The sequence below is a fragment of the Gorilla gorilla genome, chromosome 5 (genome assembly GCF_029281585.2).
Source record: "Gorilla gorilla gorilla isolate KB3781 chromosome 5, NHGRI_mGorGor1-v2.1_pri, whole genome shotgun sequence".
In the NCBI taxonomy this organism is placed as follows: domain Eukaryota; kingdom Metazoa; phylum Chordata; class Mammalia; order Primates; family Hominidae; genus Gorilla; species Gorilla gorilla.
This window is the reverse complement of record NC_073229.2, coordinates 45,985,089-46,006,352: the sequence shown is the minus strand read 5'-3', so window position 1 is coordinate 46,006,352 and position 21,264 is coordinate 45,985,089. Positions and strand designations below refer to the sequence as shown.

The 21,264-nt window shown below is 44.4% G+C and overlaps 2 protein-coding genes across 15 annotated transcripts in view; one reads left to right on the top strand and one right to left on the bottom strand.

Annotated features, from left to right (window-relative positions):
• Positions 1 to 1,292: 1,292 nt before the first annotated feature.
• On the bottom strand, positions 1,293 to 20,553 carry LOC101144102 (zinc finger protein with KRAB and SCAN domains 3). 5 transcript variants are annotated; one of them, XM_019029806.3, is made up of 6 exons: positions 20,400 to 20,553; positions 10,461 to 10,924; positions 8,955 to 9,102; positions 7,086 to 7,168; positions 6,656 to 6,779; positions 1,293 to 5,044 (listed from the first exon to the last, which is right to left on the bottom strand). In XM_019029806.3, exons 2-6 carry the CDS (start codon positions 10,860 to 10,862, stop codon positions 4,185 to 4,187), a joined length of 1,617 nt encoding a protein of 538 aa, XP_018885351.1. In that variant the 5' UTR covers positions 10,863 to 10,924; positions 20,400 to 20,553; the 3' UTR covers positions 1,293 to 4,184. The 5 variants fall into 5 exon arrangements, with proteins under 5 accessions (XP_018885351.1, XP_055246523.1, XP_055246521.1 ...); XM_055390548.2 differs by having other exon boundaries at positions 10,548 to 10,924; XM_055390546.2 differs by having other exon boundaries at positions 20,503 to 20,552.
• Positions 13,277 to 21,264, top strand: part of ZSCAN31 (zinc finger and SCAN domain containing 31) — a 33,050-nt gene continuing 25,062 nt past the window's right edge. For 2 of the 10 annotated variants that reach the window (XM_055390555.2, XM_063707437.1), the window contains exons 1-2: positions 15,992 to 16,591; positions 16,970 to 17,134. Coding sequence is in view for 2 of the 10 variants with exons in the window: in XM_063707436.1 (XP_063563506.1) it covers positions 16,559 to 16,591 (33 nt within the window). In the remaining 8 variants the exon portion in view is untranslated. Of the gene's footprint in view, positions 13,534 to 14,767; positions 15,121 to 15,969; positions 16,592 to 16,969; positions 17,135 to 21,264 lie in introns of those variants that run through there. The other 8 variants (XM_055390554.2, XM_063707432.1, XR_010134231.1 and 5 more) reach the window with 6 other exon arrangements.

Below are 21,264 nucleotides of genomic sequence, written 5' to 3'. Positions count from 1 at the left end.
CATCAGCTGGTGTTAAATCCTGGTCTATGTGGCTCATATGAAGAGATGCAAGTTGCCAGGCAGCCATGGTGCAGTCATTCCTCTGAAGGAAGAACTATTAAGTCGGCACCAAAGTGAGAACAGAAATGGATAAAATACCTTGTAAGACAGAAGATGGTTTAGGTATTATGTTCTTTGGGGGTAGAGATAATGTCTTGTTCATCTTTGATTCCTTAGCACCTGACATAACACAATCAGGTTTGCTGAATGAATGGCTATAAACACATAATTTCTTTAGAAATAAGGGAAGACTTTTATGTCTGGAAATATGAATATGAATACTTTGGTCTCTGGCACTCAGTGTCAGGAGATTTTATGTTATGTTAATAATACAAAAGAACAAATAGAACCAGTCAATTTTCAGAATCATTCATTTATCAGGAACTCTGCTAGATGCTGAGGATACAATGGTGATCTAGTTGTTTATCTCGTCCCTCAGCCTGCCTCATACCAGCCGTTCCCTATCCTGATCTGTAAGCAGGGTAGGGAGGCTACAAACATTATTTCCCAGGCTCCTACTGCCAATTGGAAGAACTGACAAAAGGGGGAAGCACGGGTTAAAGGTTTTAATGCTTTACCGAAACTGTAATACTATATTGTAGTTTTAATGTTGAAACTATAGTATTGTGATGGCCAGTTTTATATGTCAACTTGACCAGGCCACAAGGTGCCCAGATATTTAGTCAAACATTATTCTGAGTGTTTGATTTTGGATGTGATGAATCATTGCATCAGTAGACTAGGTAAGGCAGATCACCCTCCCTAATGTGGGTGGGCCCCATCTGATTAGTTGAAGGCAGGAAGAAAACAAAAAAGATAACGCTCCCTCAAAGGGTACTCCTCCTGCCCATCTTGAGGTGGGACATCAGTCTTTTCTGGCCTTCAGACTCCAACTAGAACACTGGCTCTTCCTGGGTCTTGAACCTGCGGGCCTTTGGACTGGAGCTCACACCACTGGCTCCGCTAGGTCTCTAGTTTGCAGATAGGAGAACCTAGGACTTCTCAGCCTCCATGATCATATGAACCAATTCTTTCCAATAAATAAAAATATATATACAAACACATATATATTATGTATAATATACATAAACCAGTATTATAAATACAAATATATATGTATACACATACAGACATATACGTACATATTTAGACACAGATCCTATTGGTTCTATTTCTCTGCAGAATCCTAATATATGTTCAGAAAGTTTGGAAATCATGCAATGCATTTTTCTCAATTTAAGAATCCACTCAAACAAAGTAACCATATGGTTTATTACTATAATACAAATAATATACATTAGGATTTGTTAGATTTGTGTCCCCTAGATCCCTGAAAACCTTGAAGGACCAAGCCTTGGAAACTAGCATAAAAACAGGGACTTGGTTAGTTCTATAAAGGATTTTGGATAATGATTCAATTTCTACTAAACAAAATACATACAGCAGGAGATAATATATCACAATGCCCAAGTCATTAAGTATCAAAGGTGACCAGAAAAGTCTTGTTATATTTGAATTCCAGAGTTTTTGACTGATATTATAAATATGAAAGAGATTGCTGGTACCAGAAACCGAGTGAGAAATGTGAGTAGATGCAATAATGAAAGCACATTTCTACAATAAGTAGAAGTGATACTAACAAAAAAGGAACTGTCTTTCCACAGTTGTCACACTCATAAGGCTTCTCCCATTGAGGGTTCTCTGGTGTTTGGTAAGACCTGAGCTGCAACTGAAGCCCTTGCTGCATTGTTCATTTTGTTAGTGCACTTCTCCTTATTGTAGGAATACGGTGAAGCGCTTACACAAAATTTTGCAGCAGAATAGTCATTCCTAAATACTTTTGTAGAAACAACTCCACTGAATGTATACATAATAAATACTACTTGTATAATGCTGACTAAAAATTTTCTCACTTGAATACACAAGACTAAAATTTTGACTATCATGATGGGGAAAAAAAAAAGATGGTCTACACAGTATGTTTAACAAAAAAGTAGATAGCCTGAGGAATTAAATTAATGGTTCAAACAGTCATCATGAAAAATTGAGATGCTGTTACCACACAGGTGATTTGGGAATCAATGTATAAGAAGACCAAGACAGTCAGACACTAATAATGGGGTTCTGAAACCATAAGTGATACTTGGGCCGGGCGCGGTGGCTCACGCCTGTAATCCCAGCATTTTGGGAGGCCGAGACAGGCGGATCACGAGGTCAGGAGATCGAGACCATCCTGGCTAACACAGTGAAACCTCGTCTCATCATTCTCAGCAAACTATCGCCAAGAACAAAAAACCAAACACCGCATATTCTCACTCATAGGTGGGAATTGAACAATGAGAACACTTGGACACAGGAAGGGGAACATCACACACTGGGGCCTGTTGTGGGGTGGGGGAAGGGGGGAGGGAAAGCATTAGGAGATACACCCAATGTAAATACGAGTTAATGGGTGCAGCACACCAACATGGCACATGTATACATATGTAACAAACCTGCACGTTGTGCACATGTACCCTAGAACTTAAAGTATTAAAAAAAAAAAAAATAGCCCGGCGTGGAGGCAGACGCCTATAGTCCCAGCTACTCGGGAGGCTGAGGCAGGAGAATGGCATGAATCTGGGAGGCGGAGCTTGCAGTGAGCCGAGATCACGCCACTGCACTCCAGCCTGGGTGACAGAGGAGACTCCGTCTAAAAAAAAAAAAAAAAATTGGTGTGAATCCATTGAGCTGGAGAAAGTATGAACTTAGCAGGAATAAGTTTTGATGCAGTTTACTATACAGTGTGTGTTGGGTGGTAGGGTGGGGCAGGATAGTATCTATTGTTTTAGGAGGCATTGGTTAGGCCCGAGAGAACTAAGATACTGAGCATTAGAATATTCATCATTTTATTCTGACTTGATGACTGATTTTCAACTGTCTGAATAGGAAAGTTTTTTCCTTAAAGAGTAGCAACAGGAAAACATTAAAGAGTGAAATTTGGGCTGGGTATGGTGGCTCACGCCTGTAATTCCAGTACTTGAGAGGGTGAGACAGGAGGATTGCCCAGGATTTCGAGACCAGCCTGGGCAACACAGTGAGACCTCATATTTACAAAAAAAAAAAAAAAAAGCAATTCCATGGATGGCACACATTCATAATGATTTAGTGATAAGCTTTTTAAGGCATTTGCACTAGAATAGAATTCCTAGTCTGGTAAAGAAATATGGATTCTTGGCCGGGCATGGTGGCTCATGCCTGTAATCCCAGCACTTTGGTACGCTGAGGCAGGAGGATCATGAGGTCAGGAGATCGAGACCATCCTGGCTAACACGGTAAAACCCCGTCTCTACTAAAAACATAAAAAATTAGCCGGGCATGGTGGCACACACCTGTAGTCCCAGCTACTCAGGAGGCTGAGGCAGGAGAATCGCTTGAACCCAGGAGGCGGAGGTTGCAGTGAGCCAAGACTGTGCCACTGCACTCCAGCCTGGGCGACAGAGCAAGACTACGTCTCCAAAAAAAAAATGGATTCTTTCAATCACAGTAACCCTGCTCTGCCTATGTACTTGGTAAGAAACACACTAGATTGAGTCACAATCTAGGTCAGAGAATTGGACACAAGCACAAATGGCCTTGGCGAGAAGTTCTTCAGAAACCTGGATAACATCAGATTTTCAGATCTATGAAGGTAATCTCACTGGTACATTCAATAAACATTTATTAGCACCTGCAGAAAAGGCACAGAGGGGGATATAAGACTTTATGAATCTGACCAACTGTGGAGGATTCATTACAGTCAAAAAGAATGGTCAGAGAAGCAGCCCCCAAATCACAACCATCCACCCAGTAGACATCACCAAGTGCTGGTTTAGGGCAAGTAGCCAGTCTAAACATCCATTTAATTCCAGTGGGAGAGAACAAACAGTTTCAGGTCTTACCTCTTCTAGACAACTCTCCCGTAGCCTCCTATCAAATATGTTTTGATTACAAATCCCTTCTAGAACTTGGAAGATAATTTGTCTAACCCAGTCTACATTTTCTAACACCTGATAATGTGTAGTGGTAAATAAAGCCCAGCCCACAATTTCTATAGTCGAGACTCCAGGGGGAGTGGCTTCAGATCGGTGACAAATGAGCACCAACTCTGGCATGTATGGCATGGGTCACTGTGATAGGATGTTTTTCCCTACATGGCTTCTCTGATGTTGAACAAGGTATGAAATTCGGGTGAAGCCTTTTCCACACGCATTACACTGATAGGGTTTCTCACCAGTGTGGATTTTTTGATGTTCAATGAGGCCTGTATTCTGAGTGAAACTTCTTTCACACTCATTACATTTATAAGACATGGGAGTTTCAACATTTTCCAACTGGCTTTCCATCCTACTTTTCCAGGCCTCTCCCTGCTCAGGTTCCTGAACATTTTTATCCCCAGTATGGATCCTCTGATGTCTCAGGAGATGTGAACTTCGCCTAAAGGCTTTGCCACACATACTGCACTGATACGGCTTCTCCCCAGTGTGGATTCTGTGATGTTCAAGGAGGCTGCAGCTCTGGCTGAAGGTCTTCCCACAGTCATCACACTCATAGGGCTTCTCCCCAGTGTGGGTTCTCTGGTGCTTGATAAGGTCTGAGCTATGACTGAAGGCCTTACCACATTCTTCACACTCATATGGCTTCTCACCAGTGTGGACTCTCTGATGAATGACGAGGGCAGAGCTCCCAATGAAGGCTTTGCCACACTCTTCACATTCGTAGGGTTTCTCACCAGTGTGGATTCTCCTGTGTTTACTCAGGCCTGAGCTTTGAGCAAAACTCTTTCCACATTCATGGCAGATGTGCCGCCTCCCTCCTGTGGCATTTTTCTGCTTTCTTTGTAGCCTGCCCTCCTGTTCACCAGCTTCTGCACATGTAGGAATCTGGGCAATGTCTTCTCTCAGGTGGCACGATATCTTCCCATGCTCCTTTTCTGGAAGCTCCTCAGCTGGAGGCAAGTCCCTGCTCTTAGTCTGTTTTTCATCACCTGAAACAACAAATCACTGGCAACTGTGGCTTATGCCATGGAAGGAAAGCTCTGTGATGAGTACCAGGGAGGCAAGAATTACAGAGGTCTATAAATGCCTGGGATGAGGATTTAAGTGCTAGAATAAGGATGGGAATAAAAGGGGAGAACAGGAGTGCTGGGGAGGAGAGAGACCTAAGAATGGGAATGGGGCCATTGGAAAGGTACACACTGGGAGTGGAGGGAGTGGGTGGAAGACGGTGAGGATCCAGGACTATGCTGGGGATGTATGTGGTTGGATCCAGGACTATGCTGGGGATGTATGTGGTTGTTCTAAGTTCTAAGAATAGTAAGGCAGGGCCATGCACCTAGGATTAGATACTAAAAGGGTTGAACAGAAAGTGACAGTAAATGGAGCATGTGGAAGGATTTCTGAAATACCTTTGAGAAACAGCGACTGGGAGGCTCAGGCTGGCAGATCACTTGAGGTCAGGAGTTCCAAACCAGCCTGGCCAACATGGTGAAACCCCATCTCTATTAAAAATACAAAAATTAGCCGGGCATGGTGGTGGGTGCCTATAATCCCAGCTACTCAGGAGGCTGAGGCAGGAGAATCACTTGAACATGAGAGGTAGAGGATGCAGTGAGCCAAGACTGCACCACTGCACTCCAGCCTGGGCGACAGAGTGAGTCTCCATCTCAAAAATGAAAGAAATAAATAAACGAAACAGCGAAAGTGGAGACTCAGAAATTGGGCACTGATCAATGATACGATAAAGACAGTTGTCTCGGTTCATATCCCAGGCAGAGGCAGGGTCCCCAAACAGAACTGGATTCAGTGCTGTGAATTTTATGCCACCAATTAGCTACATGGCCTCAGACAAGTCAGGCAATCTTCTCAGCCTCTGCACCTTCATCTCTGAGGTCAGGGTCTATAGTCAATGTCTAAGGACACTTCTCTCACACTCTATGGTCCCAAGGCCCATTTCCTGAAGAGGCCTCCCAGCTTTCCTCTTCAGTCAGGGATAGGAACAGGAGGACATCAACATTTAGTGAGCATCTCCTGTGAGCCAGACCTGTACTCGGGGTTGTATCGACTTCAACCCATTTAACTTAACTAGAATACTGGCACGGAGAGGAGAAAGCAAGGTCAGAAGGGATAAGCAGGCCAGGTGGAGTAGCTCATGCTCATGCCTGTAATTCCAGCATTTTGAGGGGCCAAGGCAGGAAGATTGCTTGAGCCCTGGAGTCCGAGACCAGCCTAGGCAACATAGCAAAACTCTATCTCGACAAAAAATTAAAATTAAAAAATTAGCCAAGTGTGGTGGTACATGCCTTTAGTCCCAGCAGTTTGGGAGGCTGTGGTGAGAGGATCACTTTAGCCCAAAACGTTGAGGCTGCAGTGAGCCATGATTGTGTCACTGCACTCTATCCTGAGTGACTGAGCAAGACCCTATCTCTCAAAAACAACAAAAAAAGAAAGGGTAAGGAGCTAGTCAGTTACAGGCTTTCAGAAATGGTGATTGTGAATCCAAACATAACAGGGCTCAACAGCTTCCAATAGCTCAACAGGTTCTAATATACAAAGAATGCCAAGAAACCTTAACAGAAATTAGTGTCCTTTAGTCTTACCCAGGGAGACCAGGCTGCCATGGTTCTCCTGCTTTTCATCTCTACAGAGATTCCCCTGAGATGAATCCTGCTGTGTCCATTCAGGGGTGAGGGTCAGGGCCACATCTTCCACTTTCAACAACCCCTAAAACAATAGGTAATCCCACTGAAGAAGGGGCTGACCAAAATGGTGGAGTGGGGAAGATCTGGGAAGCACCCCCAGTCCCCATTCCTGCCAACAGCTAGTAATAAACAGGAAAAGCCTCTTAAGTGGGCACCTAAATAAAGTTAATGATAAACAACCTCGAGATAGATAAGAAAATGCAGATCCCATTTGAGATCTGTATGGAGGATCTAGGATGGGGATAGAGGGGAATGGGGAGTGAGGAGTCTTCACAGGAAGCTCAATAGTAGTGAGGGGCATTGGGGGAGGGATAGGGCTCCAGCTCACCTGGGACTCTGGAGTAAGCCTAGAAGCTACCACTGCATCTTCTCTGCAGCATCCTCCATGGGCAAGCACGGGGACCTGGAGAACTAAAAAGGAAAGAAGCTCTGGATGAGACGTACCCTGGCATTCAGCCTCCCTGTCTTGTGCAATCGAAGTTAAATAACTGGATTAATGGATTCCTGTCTCACTTGATTGAGCCCAGGAGTCTGAAGCTGCAATGAGCTGTGATTGAGCCACTGCACTCCAGCCTGGGCAACAAAGTAAGACCCTGTCTCTCTAAATAAATAAATTCCTGCCAAACAAGTTTATACAGAGTGTGCTCCTTTCCAAAATTCCTGGTCCCTACCAGCTCCAATCGTATGGCTAAAGATAACTGTTGTGCTCTGCAGATACACGAAAACAATGCAAAAAGGCAGGATCCTTGTGAGCAGTTGTGAAATAAAAAGAACATAAAAAACAAAAAAGCTTTCCATTTGAAGATCCTTTGAATTTTGCTAGAGATAGGAGGAAAAATCGGATTTTGGGTGAGTATGTCCTTAGTAGCTGTTAGGGTGCTTTTTGCTTTGGATTTGAAAAGCTAAGAGGAGTCAGACAAAGCTGGGCTATGAAAGGCAAAGTAAGGGTCTGGCTTTATACAACGTATGGAAATTCAAGAGAGAGAAAAGTAAAGAACTTCAGGTTTCCTTATTATTCCTTATATAACTTCAGGAAGCATATATATATTCCTCATATATTCCTTATATATTCCTTATATAACTTCAGGAAGCATATATATTCCTCATGTATTCCTTATATAACTTCAGGAAGCAAATTTTTAAAGGGGCACAAAACAGGTGGTTTAGGCTAGAACCTCTGTTTAAAAATAAAGATCGCATGTTGGCTAGAACATCCCAGTGATGTGTATCTTGGGAACTTGTACATGTGTTTAAGACACATGAAAGGACATCTCAGAACACATACAGTCATTTCCTATGCAGTGAATTTCATATTGTTTTAATAACAGACCCAGGATTTAGAAGATTTATACCCTTTAATCTGCAATAGTCCTATAATTTATGAGATTGGCTGGCTGGCTTTACAGATTCTGTTTACTTTCTGCATAAGACTTCCCACTGTCATACGAATTGTATTATTAATGTGTTTATTTACCATCTTCCTCACTTAAATGTAAGCTCCACTGGGACAAGAACAGTTTCACTCACAGTTCCATTCCCAGAGCTAACTGGCCACCACACTGGAGGCCTCTATAATTACAAGTTAAAGAAGAACAAAGACAAGTAGCTGGTATACACAAGTGTGGTAGCTTACACCTATAATCCCAGCACCTTGGGAGGCCCAGGCAGGAGGATCACTTGAGCCCAAGAGTTTGAGACCAGCCTGGGAAACATGGTGAGACCTCATATCCACAAAAAAGTTTTTAAAACCTAGCCAGGCATGGTGGTGCACACCTGTAGTTCCAGCTACTCGGGAGGCTGAGGTGAGAGGATCGCTTGAGCCCAGGAAGTGGAGGCTGCAGTGAGCGATCCAGAGGATCGCTTGAGCCCAGGAAGTGGAGTGCCACTGCACTCCAGCCTGGGTGAAACAACAAGACCCTGTCTCAAGAAAACAAAAACCAATACAACAAAACAAAACCCAAACAAGAACCAATTCTTTCCAAACCTAAGTTTTACTAATATCTTATTTACTATGTCCAGTCTTGGTTGAAAAAGTTTTCCATCATTATGTTGGAAATACTCCTTTTAGTCTCAGTCTTAAATGAGAGTTGATCTGTGATGGGCATATAAGCCACCTATCAATGAATTTTGTTGGCTATCCTTAAATGAAATTGGATGAAGTCTGCAGAATTCATACTGTCTAGAAAATAATCCTTACCTCTATCTTGTAAGGGCTGGGATCCCAGAGATTCATGCTTGAGCAGAGCCTTCATTAGCTGAAATTGGCTACTTTGTGACCCCGGGGCTGGTGTCAATAGTGCCATCTTGCAACAGAGCAGTTCTTGCCCCTGGTCAACACCTGAAACCTAGAAATCATTTGTTCTTATTTTCATGTTTTCATCAAACACTTCCATAGAACTACCTAGGTGGCTGGCACTATTTCCAAGAGCATTATAAATGTTAACTCATTTAACGCAGAAAACAACAATCTTATAAGGGAGGTATTATTATTATACCCATTTTACTGATAGGGAAATTAAGGCACAGCCAGTTTAAGTAGCTAATCAGTGGCAATGCTAGGATGGGAGCTCAGGTAGAATGATGCCAGAGCACATGTTCTTATCATTACTCTATGCTCCTTCATATATACATTTGTGCTTTTATGAAAACCCATTGGAAACTGGTGCAAAATTCTCAGAGAATATTAATACCTTTTATTATCTGAAAAGGGGATTACAATCTCTAGTTTATGGAGTTTGGGGGACCCAAACAACATCACAGTATGTGAAATCACCTAACATGGCCTGGCATACGATATGTATGCAGGTTTCCTGCATTAAATGCAGGTTTCCTTCCAGACATTTATAGTTATTATAAAATTACAGTTTTCAAGTTACTTTCTCATGTGCAGCTCAGAATTTCCCGCATCCTTTATAAAGAATGAAGCTAAGAGACTCGCACTGACTTTCCACTGTTACAGGCCTTGGGTGCAACAGACCCAAGTCAAGAACCTTGGTATCCAGCTCACCATTTAGAAGGCTCTGGCCACACAGGTCCTCTGAGGGTGTGTGCACAGGGACACAGGATGATGCAAAGAGGACACAGTCTCATAAAACAGGGAAGAACATGGAGGTAAAAGTCGGCCCATTTTCTACCAGAGGTTCATAACCAGTGGTCCATGAACTCCTTCCCACGTAGTCCATGAACTTGAACAGGACAAAAGCTAATCTTATTTTTAACTAGTCTTTAAGAGAGAGTTAGCATTTCCTTCCAATTATGAATGGAAGCAACAAATCAATGTAGCATAAGCAGTACCCAGGACTTTGTCACCAATAGAACCTGCAGATGTTTTCACATCACATTACAACCAAGCAAAGAGATACTTATCACTGCTTTGTAATTGCCAGTTATAAGCCCTGTCCGTAGGTTTTATTATTTAGTGTACTAATAAAAAAAAGTATGACTTTAATACAAATTTAATACTTTGCAAACTGTATGTTGATATGACTGCATTCTTTTGTAATCCTTTATGGTTTCTTTATGTATTTAAAAAAAAAATTATTCTGATAAGGAGTCCAGGGACTTCACCTTACTGCCAAAGAGGTTCACGGTACAAAAAAGAGATGATGAACTCCTGGATGTTAAAGGAATGCCCCTCACTCCGATCTGGGATTTCAGGAGGAAACAGACCACAGCGCTCAGATACTAAACCTGTTCTTTCTACCTGCGGCGCCGGCTCATCCAGCTGCCTCTCCAAATACTCCAATAGCACCACCACCTCCTCCCCGCTCTCTGGATGCTGCTCCCGCACCCAGCTCTGCAGATTCCCCGGCAGGATGGTCAGGAACTGCTCCAGCACCAGCAGCTCCAGGATCTGCTCCTTGCTGTGCATCTCAGGCTGCAGCCACTGTCGGCAGAGCTCTCGGAGCCGACTCAGCGCCTCGCGGGGGCCTGCAGCCTCCGGGTAGCGGAAGCCTCGGAAGCGCTGGCGGGAGCCCTCAGAACCCAGATCTGGGCTACTGGGAAAACCGGCTTCTTCTTCCTCCACCTTTATGACCAGAAGCTCCATCTGGTCTTCTGTAGACTGGGCATCCAGGGCTGTGCTTTCACTTAATTCTCTAGCCATCCTAGGCCAAGGCAGTACTCAGGCCTCACTCTAGCTTCCAGCGCTATTTCTGCAGAAGATCCCTGAAAGGTGGGAAATCATTATTAACCAGTAAACTTGCAAGTAGTCCCTTCTCTCCTGCCCAGGAGCCCAGAGACATCTCTGGGGAACTGCTGCAGAAATTTCTCCATGTTCAGTGGTTCTGCAGCTTAATCCTCTACACCACCCCAAGCCTGAATCCCATAGTAAGGTTCCCAAAGGATGTCCTGGAGTGATCCTGGACACCCCCAAGCCCCTGACTAATCAGGAAAAAAAATGAAATTGGTGAGGATCCAGGGCACTTCCTGGACTCTCTAGGAAGCTCCTCTCAGTGACTTGCTCGGAGTTATCCCATTAACAACCAGGTCTGTGGTTGTCTAAATTCTAAGATGACCCTAACGATTTCCTGCCCTAATCCTCAGGACTTTCAATATGAGATAGCAAGTCCAGACTGACTGGACTGATCCCAAAGAGCTGAATTCTACCGACAACCTCAATGACCTCATAAGTAGATTCCTCTCAGAGCCTCCAGATAACAGCCCAGCCCTACCAACACCTTGGCTTTGGCCTGGGAAGACCCTAATATTGAACTCAGCTGAGCCTGCCTGGCCTTCTGACCTATAGAACTGGAACAAATAAGCTGATTTTTTTTTTTTTTTTTGCTTATTTGTTTGTTTTGAGACAGAGTCTTGCCCTGTCACCCAGGCTGGAGTGCAGTGGCATGATCTCGGCTTGCTGCAACCTCCACCTCCCATGTTCAAAAGATTCTTCTGCCTCAGCCTCCCAAGAAGCTGGGATTATAGGTGTGCACCACCATGCCCAGCTAATTTTTGTATTTTTAGTAGAGCCGGGGTTTCACCATGTTGGCCAGGCTGATCTCGAACTCCTGACCTCAAAAGATCTGCCTCGGCCTCCCAAAGTGCTGGGATTAAACACATGAGCCACTGCGCACAGCCCAGATTTTGTTTTAAGCTGATAAATTTGAGGTAAATGTTATACAGCAATAGAAAACTAATACAGTTGATTCTATATCTGTGGGGTCTGCATTGAGAGATTCAACCAACCACAGCTGGAAAATATCTGGGAAAAAAAAATAACAAAAACAACAATTAAAAAATACAAATAAAAATACAATATAAAAAGTGTTTACAAAACATTTACATTGTATTTGGTTTACAAGTAATCTAGAGATGATTTAAAGTGTACAAGAGAAGTTGAGCCTGGTGCTGCACTACTGCAGTCCCAGCTACTCAGGAGGAAGAGGCAGGAGGATCACCTGAGCCCAGGAGTTCAAGGATGCAGTAAGCTATGATTGTGCCTCTGTACTCCAGCCTGGGCAACAGTGCAGAGACTCCATCTCTTAAAAAAAACATACAGGAGGATGTGTGTAGGTTATAGGAAAATACTATATGCCATTTTATGTAAGACTTGAGTATCCACAAATTTTGGTATCATTGGCGATCCCGGAATGAATCCCCCACGGATAGTGAAGGACGGCTGTACCAGGTCTTATCTGTGGTCAAGCTACTGTAGTAAGGGGAAGAAGAAAGAAAAGACAGAAGGCCCTGGACCAAAAGAAATAGAACTGAATTAAACCTTGGCTGCCTGCTAGTGAGACCCTCAATTATATCTGAAGTGAGGCTTGCCCAAAAAACTGGCATAATATTCACATTAAAATTCAGCTGAAAGTAGGATTTCTGCAGGCTCTTCTGATCTTTGGGCTGAAGGCCCTTCAGTTTCTCTCAGAAACATCAAGGCAGCTGAAAACATCACCAAGCCCTTCCCCTGGAGAGAGCATAGGCTGCCCCTGGTCTTTGCCACCTCCTCAATCTGCCACTTTCTTTCTTCCCTTCAAGACTGAACTTCTTGAAAGAAAGTCCTTAGTCCCTGATTCTAGTCCTCACCTCCCACTAAGCCTTCCACACACTGTAGGCTGCAACTGCCAACACCACTAAGATTTTGCATGCAGAAGGAACCAAAGGTGCTTCCCTCAATTCCCATTTTCCATGGCCTCTTCTCAGGCAACTGGGCTGAGGATACTGTCCACTTCCAAAAACTCACTTGTCCTTATTTCAAGGACCTTGCTTTCTCCTGCTTTCCTCCTTCCTGGTTCTTCTCAGCTCCCATCATAATCTGGTTAAGTGTTCTGAAGCCAGGTTTCCTGAAGTCGTCAAAATCCTGGCTTTACTACCTACTAGCTCTGTGCCTCCCTCTCCTTATCTGTAATAGGGATAGTGATAGCAGATAGGGCCATTGTAAGCATTAAGTAAGTGAGTGTATAAAGCTCTTAGAACAGTGCCTGGTGTGTGGTTGTAAGGAACATGGCTGTGCTGCAGCGAGGCAGGCATAGGCCGAGGTAAACATCCTGCATGACTCAGCAGGATTGGAGCGCACGCACACAATTCCGTGCATTATATAATCACAGTTATGTAGCCATAATCTGGGGAGGCTCATCACCTGGCTCTAAGATACTACTGTTTGTGAGGTGTATAAATGTGGCACTGACACTGTGAAAGAGCTGCTGAGTAAAGCCATGTCCCATCTACCTGCTGTCTCTCGAGTGTTCTTCCAGCTCCCTGCCCCCCATCCACCCACTCCCCTTGGACCTCAGCTGGGGCTCTAACCTGACATTTGGCATAGTGAGCAAGATGAGGTGAGTGGGTCTTCAGCCCCCAGGCTCCCGGAGCGACTATGCAGCCACAGCATGAGCTGTGGCACCCAGTGGCAGCCGTGCTGCAAGGATGGGCTCTGGTGGAAACATGGGCGGTAGTGGACAGCCCCTCCACGAGTGTGGAGAAGGTGCTGAAGCACCTGGAAATGCACAGGACCGAGAAGGAGTGTGCCTTTGCCAACAGAGTCAGATGGGCATTTGTGACTGTGCTGCTGGAAGGGCATGCCCAGTCCCTGCTGGACGCAGTGCAGGGAGGAGGAAGAACCTCCGTTACAGGCTCACCCAGTGGTCTGCCAGAAAATAGAGCATGAACAGCCACTGGGCCCCAAGGGTGGGCCTAGAGACCCCCTACCATAGTGAAGCACACTTCTTATAGTGCTTGTACCCCCCACTGAGTTGTGGGAGTTAGGCAAGCAGTGCCAGCAGCATTTGGGGGAGACTCCCTGCCTGAATTCTGTCTCTCCGGGACAAAGGAGCTGATCCATTTCCTGCTCCGCCTCTGAGATGGAAAAGCTGGCTTCTTTAATTACAGTGTGGTCTGATGCCGGTGAAATACCAGAAACTGTCAGTAGATGGCAGTTGTATATAGACTTAGTGCAAGTCATTCGGGAAAAGGACATTGCTGGGCAACTAGGTCCCGCCGGAGCGTTCCAGCTCAAAGATTACCTGCTGCAGTCAGGCAGAAATGTAAAGTCTTTCCTGTTTGATTGGGAACTGACCAAGGTGCCGGGCTTGGGGGGGACACCGGACAACCAAAGGCAATATGTGGACTCGGCAATCCACTGGTCCCTAAACCTGAATAAGTTTCCGGGCAGAGCTGCATTTATTGACGGTTATGAAAGCTGGTCAGTGAAAGTGAAACCTGTATCTCTGGACCTTGGCATCGGCCGCTTAGCTCCCCGCTTATGCACTGTGGATGTCTCTCCCATGCCTGAGGACAGGCTGTGGGTGGATGTTTTGCACGGCTTGGCAGCTGTGCCGTCTATCATGGATTTGATAGGCCACTTGACAACAGAACTGGGATGGTGCCACTGTGTGGTGGACTTGGCCAATGCATTCCTCTTAATCGACATTGCTCCAGAGAGCCAGGAACACTTTGCCTTCATGGGAGGGTGACAATGGACTTTCACAGTGTTGCTGCAGGGATATATGCATAGCCCCAACATATGTCATGATCTTATTAATGATGTTATATTAACCTCTGATTCTCTTGCAGATTTAGAAGCAGCAACGCAGCCTCTTGCCTGGAATTGGGATGATGCGGCTGAAACCACCTTCCTGGCAGCCAAACAGGCTATTCAGCAGGCACAAGCCCTATGGGTAGCTGATCAGGGGCACCCATTTAAACTTGATGTGCATGTGACCAGATAGTTTTGACTGGGGCTTATGGCATCACACAGAGCTCTTTAGAATGCCAGTAGACTTTTGGTCCCAACTTTGGAAGGGAGCTGAGCTCCAGTATTCCTCGACAGAGAAGCAGTTACTAACTGCATATGCTGCCCTTTAGACTCGTGACAGCCTGGCAGGATGGGCTACAGTCGTCGCGCGCATGACTTACCCAATACCAGGGTGGGTATGCTCATGGGTAACAACCCACACACTGGGATGGCACAGACATCCACTTTTGTAAAGTGGGGTGCTTAAGCCTACTTGGAACAGCAAAGTATGCTAACTCAAGTCCCTTAGAAGCACAATTACAGGAAGTCTTAGGACCCACAGTCCTAATGCAAGATAAGGCTATGGGACCTGAGGCACCCCTAGATTCTGAGCCTTCACCTTTTAAGGAAGGGCATTCCCGCATTCCCAATGGGGCATGGTACACAGATAGGTCTAGCCAGGGTGCTACTGCTACCTGGACTGCTGTTGCAGCCCAGCCTAGTACCAACACCCTATGGTTTGATACCAGGTGTGGACAAAGTAGCTAATAAACTGAACTCAGGGCAATGTAAATGGTGATCACCAAGAAGGTGACACCGATGGTAATCTGCACTGATAGCTGGGCAGTTTATCAAGGCTTAACCTTGTGGCTAACTACCTAGAAGTTACAGAAGTGGCTAGTCACCGACCCATGTAGGGCCAGGCCATGTGGCCAGATCTATGGGAGAAAGGATGACTTCCTCCAACCAGGTATGGGGACAAACAGTAACCTGTTGTTGCCTGCCCCAACACCCTAAAGGTAGGGAAGCAAAAACCCTGGCTTAATATATAAAGCAACATTGGGGTAACATCACCATGTAGTGATTGCTCACTATAACCTGAAATTATTGCTCCCTGTATTACTACTGTGGCCCGAGTGCCCAGAGCTTATGTGTCAGGCTTATGTGTCAAGCCTCTACGTATACATTGGGCCTGTGTGCCCAAAGCCTATGTGTCAGACTTATGTGTCAAGCCTGTGTGTATGTCAGCCCTGGGTGCCCAAAGTTTATATGTCAGGCCTGTGTGCCAAACCTATATATTGGGCCTGTGTACCCAAAAACCTATGTCTCCCTCGGCCAAGGGGGTGGAGTGTAAGGTAAATGGATGTGCTTTGGTCAAGAATAGGCCGAGGCAGATATGCAGGCCAGCGTGACTCAGCGAGTTTGGAACGCAGGCGCACCACTCCACTTGTTATATAACCTGTTTGTGTAAGCTCATACTTGGCTCACAGCCACTATTGTCTGTAAATGGTATAACTGCCCTGCTGACGCTGTACATAGGACTTGTGCCCAGAGAGAGAGAGAAAAACTGCTGACCCTGTAAGAGAGAACTGGCCATCTTGCAGACAGACAGAGGTGAGCCAGGAATTAACAAGCGTGCCAAGAAGTACAGCTGTAAGTGTGGGAGCGGCAGGAGCCACAGAGCCGTTTGCTGAGAAGGGCTGCAGTCGGAGGAGGCAGCCGAGACAGAGGCAGACAGTGTGAGAGCTGCAGCAGCTGCTGCTGAATAAAATCATATTTTACCTGCCTACAGCCCCGAGTGTTCTTTCAACTACCTGCCACCCATCCAACAACTCCCCTCGGACCTCAGTATGGGCTGGAACCTGACACTTGGCATGACAGTGGTAAGTACCATATACATGTTGGCTAATAGTATAATTCACTGGTCTTTCTTTTTTTAAATAAGAGTAGGCCTGGTGGTTCTGTTCTTGACCTTTTCTTTTCTCTATCCACAGTCTTCCCCAGAACTATCTTTAATCACTCGCAAGGTTTTAACTTCTATTTCTAGGCTGTAGACTCCTGATCCCTATCCTGAGCTGCCTCCCAGACAGTCCTATATGGAAATCTTGCAAACAAATCCAATTCAATATGCCCCAAATCAAAGTGATTTTCTTGCTTCCTAATCTACTCCTTCCTCAGTATGGTATTATCTAGAAACAACAGCACCAGCCATCAGGTTTCGTCAGTCATTCACTTTGTAATGTATGATTTCTGTATTTTAGGAGGGAAAAGTAAGATATTCTGAAAGAGAGCCTATCCCAGAAGCCATGAGACCTGGGCCTGATCTAAGAGGGAAGGGAAACCTGAGATTCCTGTGAACCAGCTGGGACTAGATTTTAAACTAGAAGTGAGTGACTGCAAAATTATTTGACTGGACTCGGATGTCAGTAAGTCCCTCTTTACTCAGTGGAATGGAGAGGCTAGAAAATGTAAGGCTGGGCCGGGCGCAGTGGCTGACGCCTGTAATCCCAACACTTTGGGAGGCCGAGGTGGGCACATCATGAGGTCAAGAGATCGAGACCATCCTGGCCAACATGGTGAAACCCCGTCTCTACTAAAAATACGAAAATTAGCTGGGCGTGATGGCATGCGCCTATAGTCTCAGCTACTTGGGAGGCTGAGGCAGGAGAATCGCTTGAACCCGGAAGGCGGAGGTTGCAGTGAGCCAAGATCGCGCCACTGCACCTGCACTCCAGCCTGGCAACAGAGCAAGACTCTGCCTCAAAAAAAAAAAAAAAAAAAGAAAAGAAAAGAAAAGAAATGTAAGGCTGGTAGAGGTTACAAAGGGAAAAACAATTCCAAGTCTGTATCTTCCTGAACCTCTATTCCTCAGTCCAACTCTCTACAGTTCAAAGGATGGTAGGGAGTAGAAGGAAATTAGGAAACTGAGAGAAGCCATTGATTGTCACAAATGAAAAGTACCAGAAAATACTTCCTCCTAATAAGCTGCCACAAGAGATCTGGGGTACTGCTACATGAGCTAATAATACCAAAATAAGTGAGCCTAAATCTAATCTAGTCTTTAGATCCAAATACCAGTGTACAGGTGAAATATAGGAGCAAATTACATTAAAGGCTTTCAAACTTTGTTACATATTAGAATCACTGGGGAGCTTTTAAAACATCCTAATGCCTTGGGTACAATCAAGATCAATCAGGCTGGGTACAGTGGCTCACACCTGTAATCCCAGCACTTTGGGAGGCCAAGGCAGATTTCCTGGGGTCGGGAGTTCAAGAACAGCCTGGCCCATATGAAGAAACCCTGTCACTACTGAAAATACAAAAATTAGCTGGGCGTGGTGGTACACACCTGTAATCCCAGCTACTTGGGAGGCTGTGGCATGAGAATCACTTGAGCCTGGGAGATGGAGATTGCAATGAAAAAAAAAAATCAATTAAATCACTCTCTGGGGATGGGACTTTTAATACATCAATAACTTTTAAAACTTTCTAGGTCATTCTGATGTGCAGCTGAGTTTGAGATATAATAAGTTAAAGATACTAAAAAGAAGCAATCGACCAAATCCAGAATGTGAGGCATTTTATAAAACAGAAGGTTCAAGTTCCTCAACAAATAAATGGCATTTTTACCAAAAGGAGTGGGAGGGAATGGGAACTGTCATAGATTAGAAGACTGAACAGACTTATCAAATAAATGCAAATGGTGAACCATATTCGGACCCCACTGAAAACAACAACTGTAAAAAGACTGTAAAAAAAAAACTCTAGAAATATTTGAGACAATTATTTGAAAATCAAGATAATGATATCAAGGAATTATTGTCAATTTTTTTGCGTGTGATCATGATACTATGATTATATTAAGATAAAAATCCCTGTATATAAGAAATTGACACTGAAGTACTTGTACTTGTGAGTGAACTAAAATGTTTCCATCTGCAATTTGCTATAAAATGAAAGGGAAGAGAGGGATGAAATGAGGACAAAAAAGAAATAAAGAAAGAGGGGGAGAGGGAGGGAAGGAAAGGAAGACAAAGAAAGGAGGGAGAGGGAAAGAAAGGAGAGAGGGAAAGAGGGAGGAAGTAAAAGGGAAGGAGGGAGACAAAAGGGAAGGAGGAGGAGAAGGGAAGGAAAGAGAGTGGAAAGGAGGGAAAAGAAGAATGAAAGAAAATGACCAAAAGATGATGGCTGAAGCTGAGTCATGGTTATATTGGTGTTCATTGTAACATTCTCTCTACAATTAAATGTGTTTAAATTTCTCTCCAAAATTTTAGAAAATTAAACAATGTCCTAACTTCTTTCCTTCCTGAATAATACAGTCAAAAAGCATTAAGGTAGGGTCAAGGAAGGCGAGAGAGAGCCACAGCCCAATCCAGAGTGAATCTGGAGCCCAAGTGGAATGAGGAGGGTGTCCATGGTGGGGAAGGGAGGAAGTCTATGGCAGGAAAACAACACTGATACATTTATATCATTTATTCCACAAACTCCATTTAGGTTTCACTACCTGGCCCCTACTTGGATCTGAGCCAAACTGATCACAGTGGGAAGGCACAAGATTGGGAAATTGGTTGCAAACACAAAGTATTTATCAAATCAGTAAATATGCTGAAGATAAGGAAAGCAAAGTTTCTCATTAACAGAAAAGAGTTGCAAGTCTATGAAAGAGTTAACCCTGTAAAAGTTGGGTTGAAATGAAGGGTGTTAGTATGAAGCCAGTTTCAGGCTAGGGCGCTCCTGGAAGCTCGAAAACTGGCGGATCTCCAGCACTAAGCAGGACATCAGATTTTTGCAAAAACCAGGGGTCCTAGTCCTTTTTCACTATTAAAAACTTCTATTGTTCCTCCTAATCTCCAGCCAAGGAAAAGGTACCCCCGAGTCTTAAAGCCTTTGAGAGTTGAGTATCACAACGTCCAACACAAACCAGTTTTGGTCTTTGCTTTGGGATAGGCTTTTTCAGAGTATCTTATTTTTCCCTCCTAAAATATAGAAATCATCCATTACAAAGTGAATTGATGAATGACAGTAAAATTGAAAGCAACCGTACAAAAGCCAGTCACTAATGTGTCATCATAGTTATAAATTAGTACCACTAATAAAAGCAAATCTTTAAATCATGCTTACTCTGCACCTTACCCATACGAATGCATTCAATCCTCACAACAACCCAGTGAGTTAGGGAATATTATCCCTATTTTACAAAATAGTAAAATGAGGCAGAGAGAGAGCTTAGGAACTAGTGAAAAGTCACACAGCCAGTAAGTGGCAGAAGCAGGATTTGAACCAGGTAATCTGACTCCAACGTTCTGCCTCTTGGCCAGTACCACAGAATAATTTAAAGACCTTGAAACTGACCTTGTTACCAGGCAGTGCAAAAATGTAACGGCTCCCATTCTCGAGGCTTGTCTATGTGACCCATGCATCCCGTCTCCAAATACCCTCAAGAACCGACCCGGACACTCGGTAACGGCCCTAAACAAGGGACACCCATATTGGGCTCTACGCGGGAACGCCGAAGACCACTTCGTTCCGCCGCAGAGCGCCCTTCCGTCCCCCACGGCTTCTCGCAGGGGTCTCCCTCCTTGGGAGCCGAGGCTGCAGGAACTGGGGAGGGAAGGGCCTCTCTCCACAAACACACACACACACACACACACTCCTGCAAACGCACACACACACACACTCCTGCAAACGCACCTCTACCCGGGGACAAAAGAACTGCAGGACCGACAGGAGGAGAGCCGCGGGATGAGATTTAACCCCACAGTGGAAGGCAGACGCCGATTCACCCCATACTCACAAAGTGCTTGAAACTAGCAAACCACCCGCAGGGCGGGGCACAGAAGCCACTTCCGGGCCTCTCTAGCCACCTCCCTGACAGACTCTGTCGTTTGCTAGCTCGGCATCTTGTGTCCCCTCCCCTTTTGCTATTAAAGAGGCTTTTAAATTTTTATTTTTCCAGCTATAACTAAGGGAGAAAGGCAAGGTGCAGAATTCTTTTCATAATTTGCTATATTTGCGAATAGAAGAGAGTAAAAAGAATCTAAATTATGTTTGCGTGTGTGGCACAAAGAAGCCCTGGAAAAATCGGAAAATTAATAATGGTGGTTACCTACGAGAGGTGAACGGTCAGAAACTGAGTGAAAATGGGGACAAGAGTGAGAAGGAAAGTGTTAGGGTGCATGTTTTAAATGTACTTTTAATTTTAGAGTTGATTGCATTGCCTAATTAGAATATGAATTCTAAATACATAAATTTTAAGGAGCATGCTGCGTGGTTTACATAAAAAATCCAAGATAATCTAACACTCAAATTATGATGATTAATAAGAGAGTTATCAAGTTGGCTGGACTTTTTAAAATTCATGTTCACAATCACATTCTCCATCAAAATTATAAAAATAGAATTTTTAAAAGACATCTATCACAGAAGCAAATAATTACAAAAGATACCTGAATGGAAACATTAGTAACTTTATTCATTAGGGAAAAGTAGTTGAAATATATACCTCTATATATGAGACATATATACACACCTCTATGTATGAGACATATATACACAC

Excerpts from the sequence above, each read along its gene's own strand:
- LOC101144102 (XM_019029806.3), bottom strand. The coding sequence starts at position 10,862 with ATGGCTAGAGAATTAAGTGAAAGCACAGCCCTGGATGCCCAGTCTACA. Across the intron at positions 7,169-8,954 it reads CCAGCCCTTACAAGATAGAG|TTCTCCAGGTCCCCGTGCTT; the intron begins GTAAGGATTATT and ends TTTCCTTTTTAG. Across the intron at positions 6,780-7,085 it reads GGCTTACTCCAGAGTCCCAG|GGGTTGTTGAAAGTGGAAGA; the intron begins GTGAGCTGGAGC and ends CTATTGTTTTAG.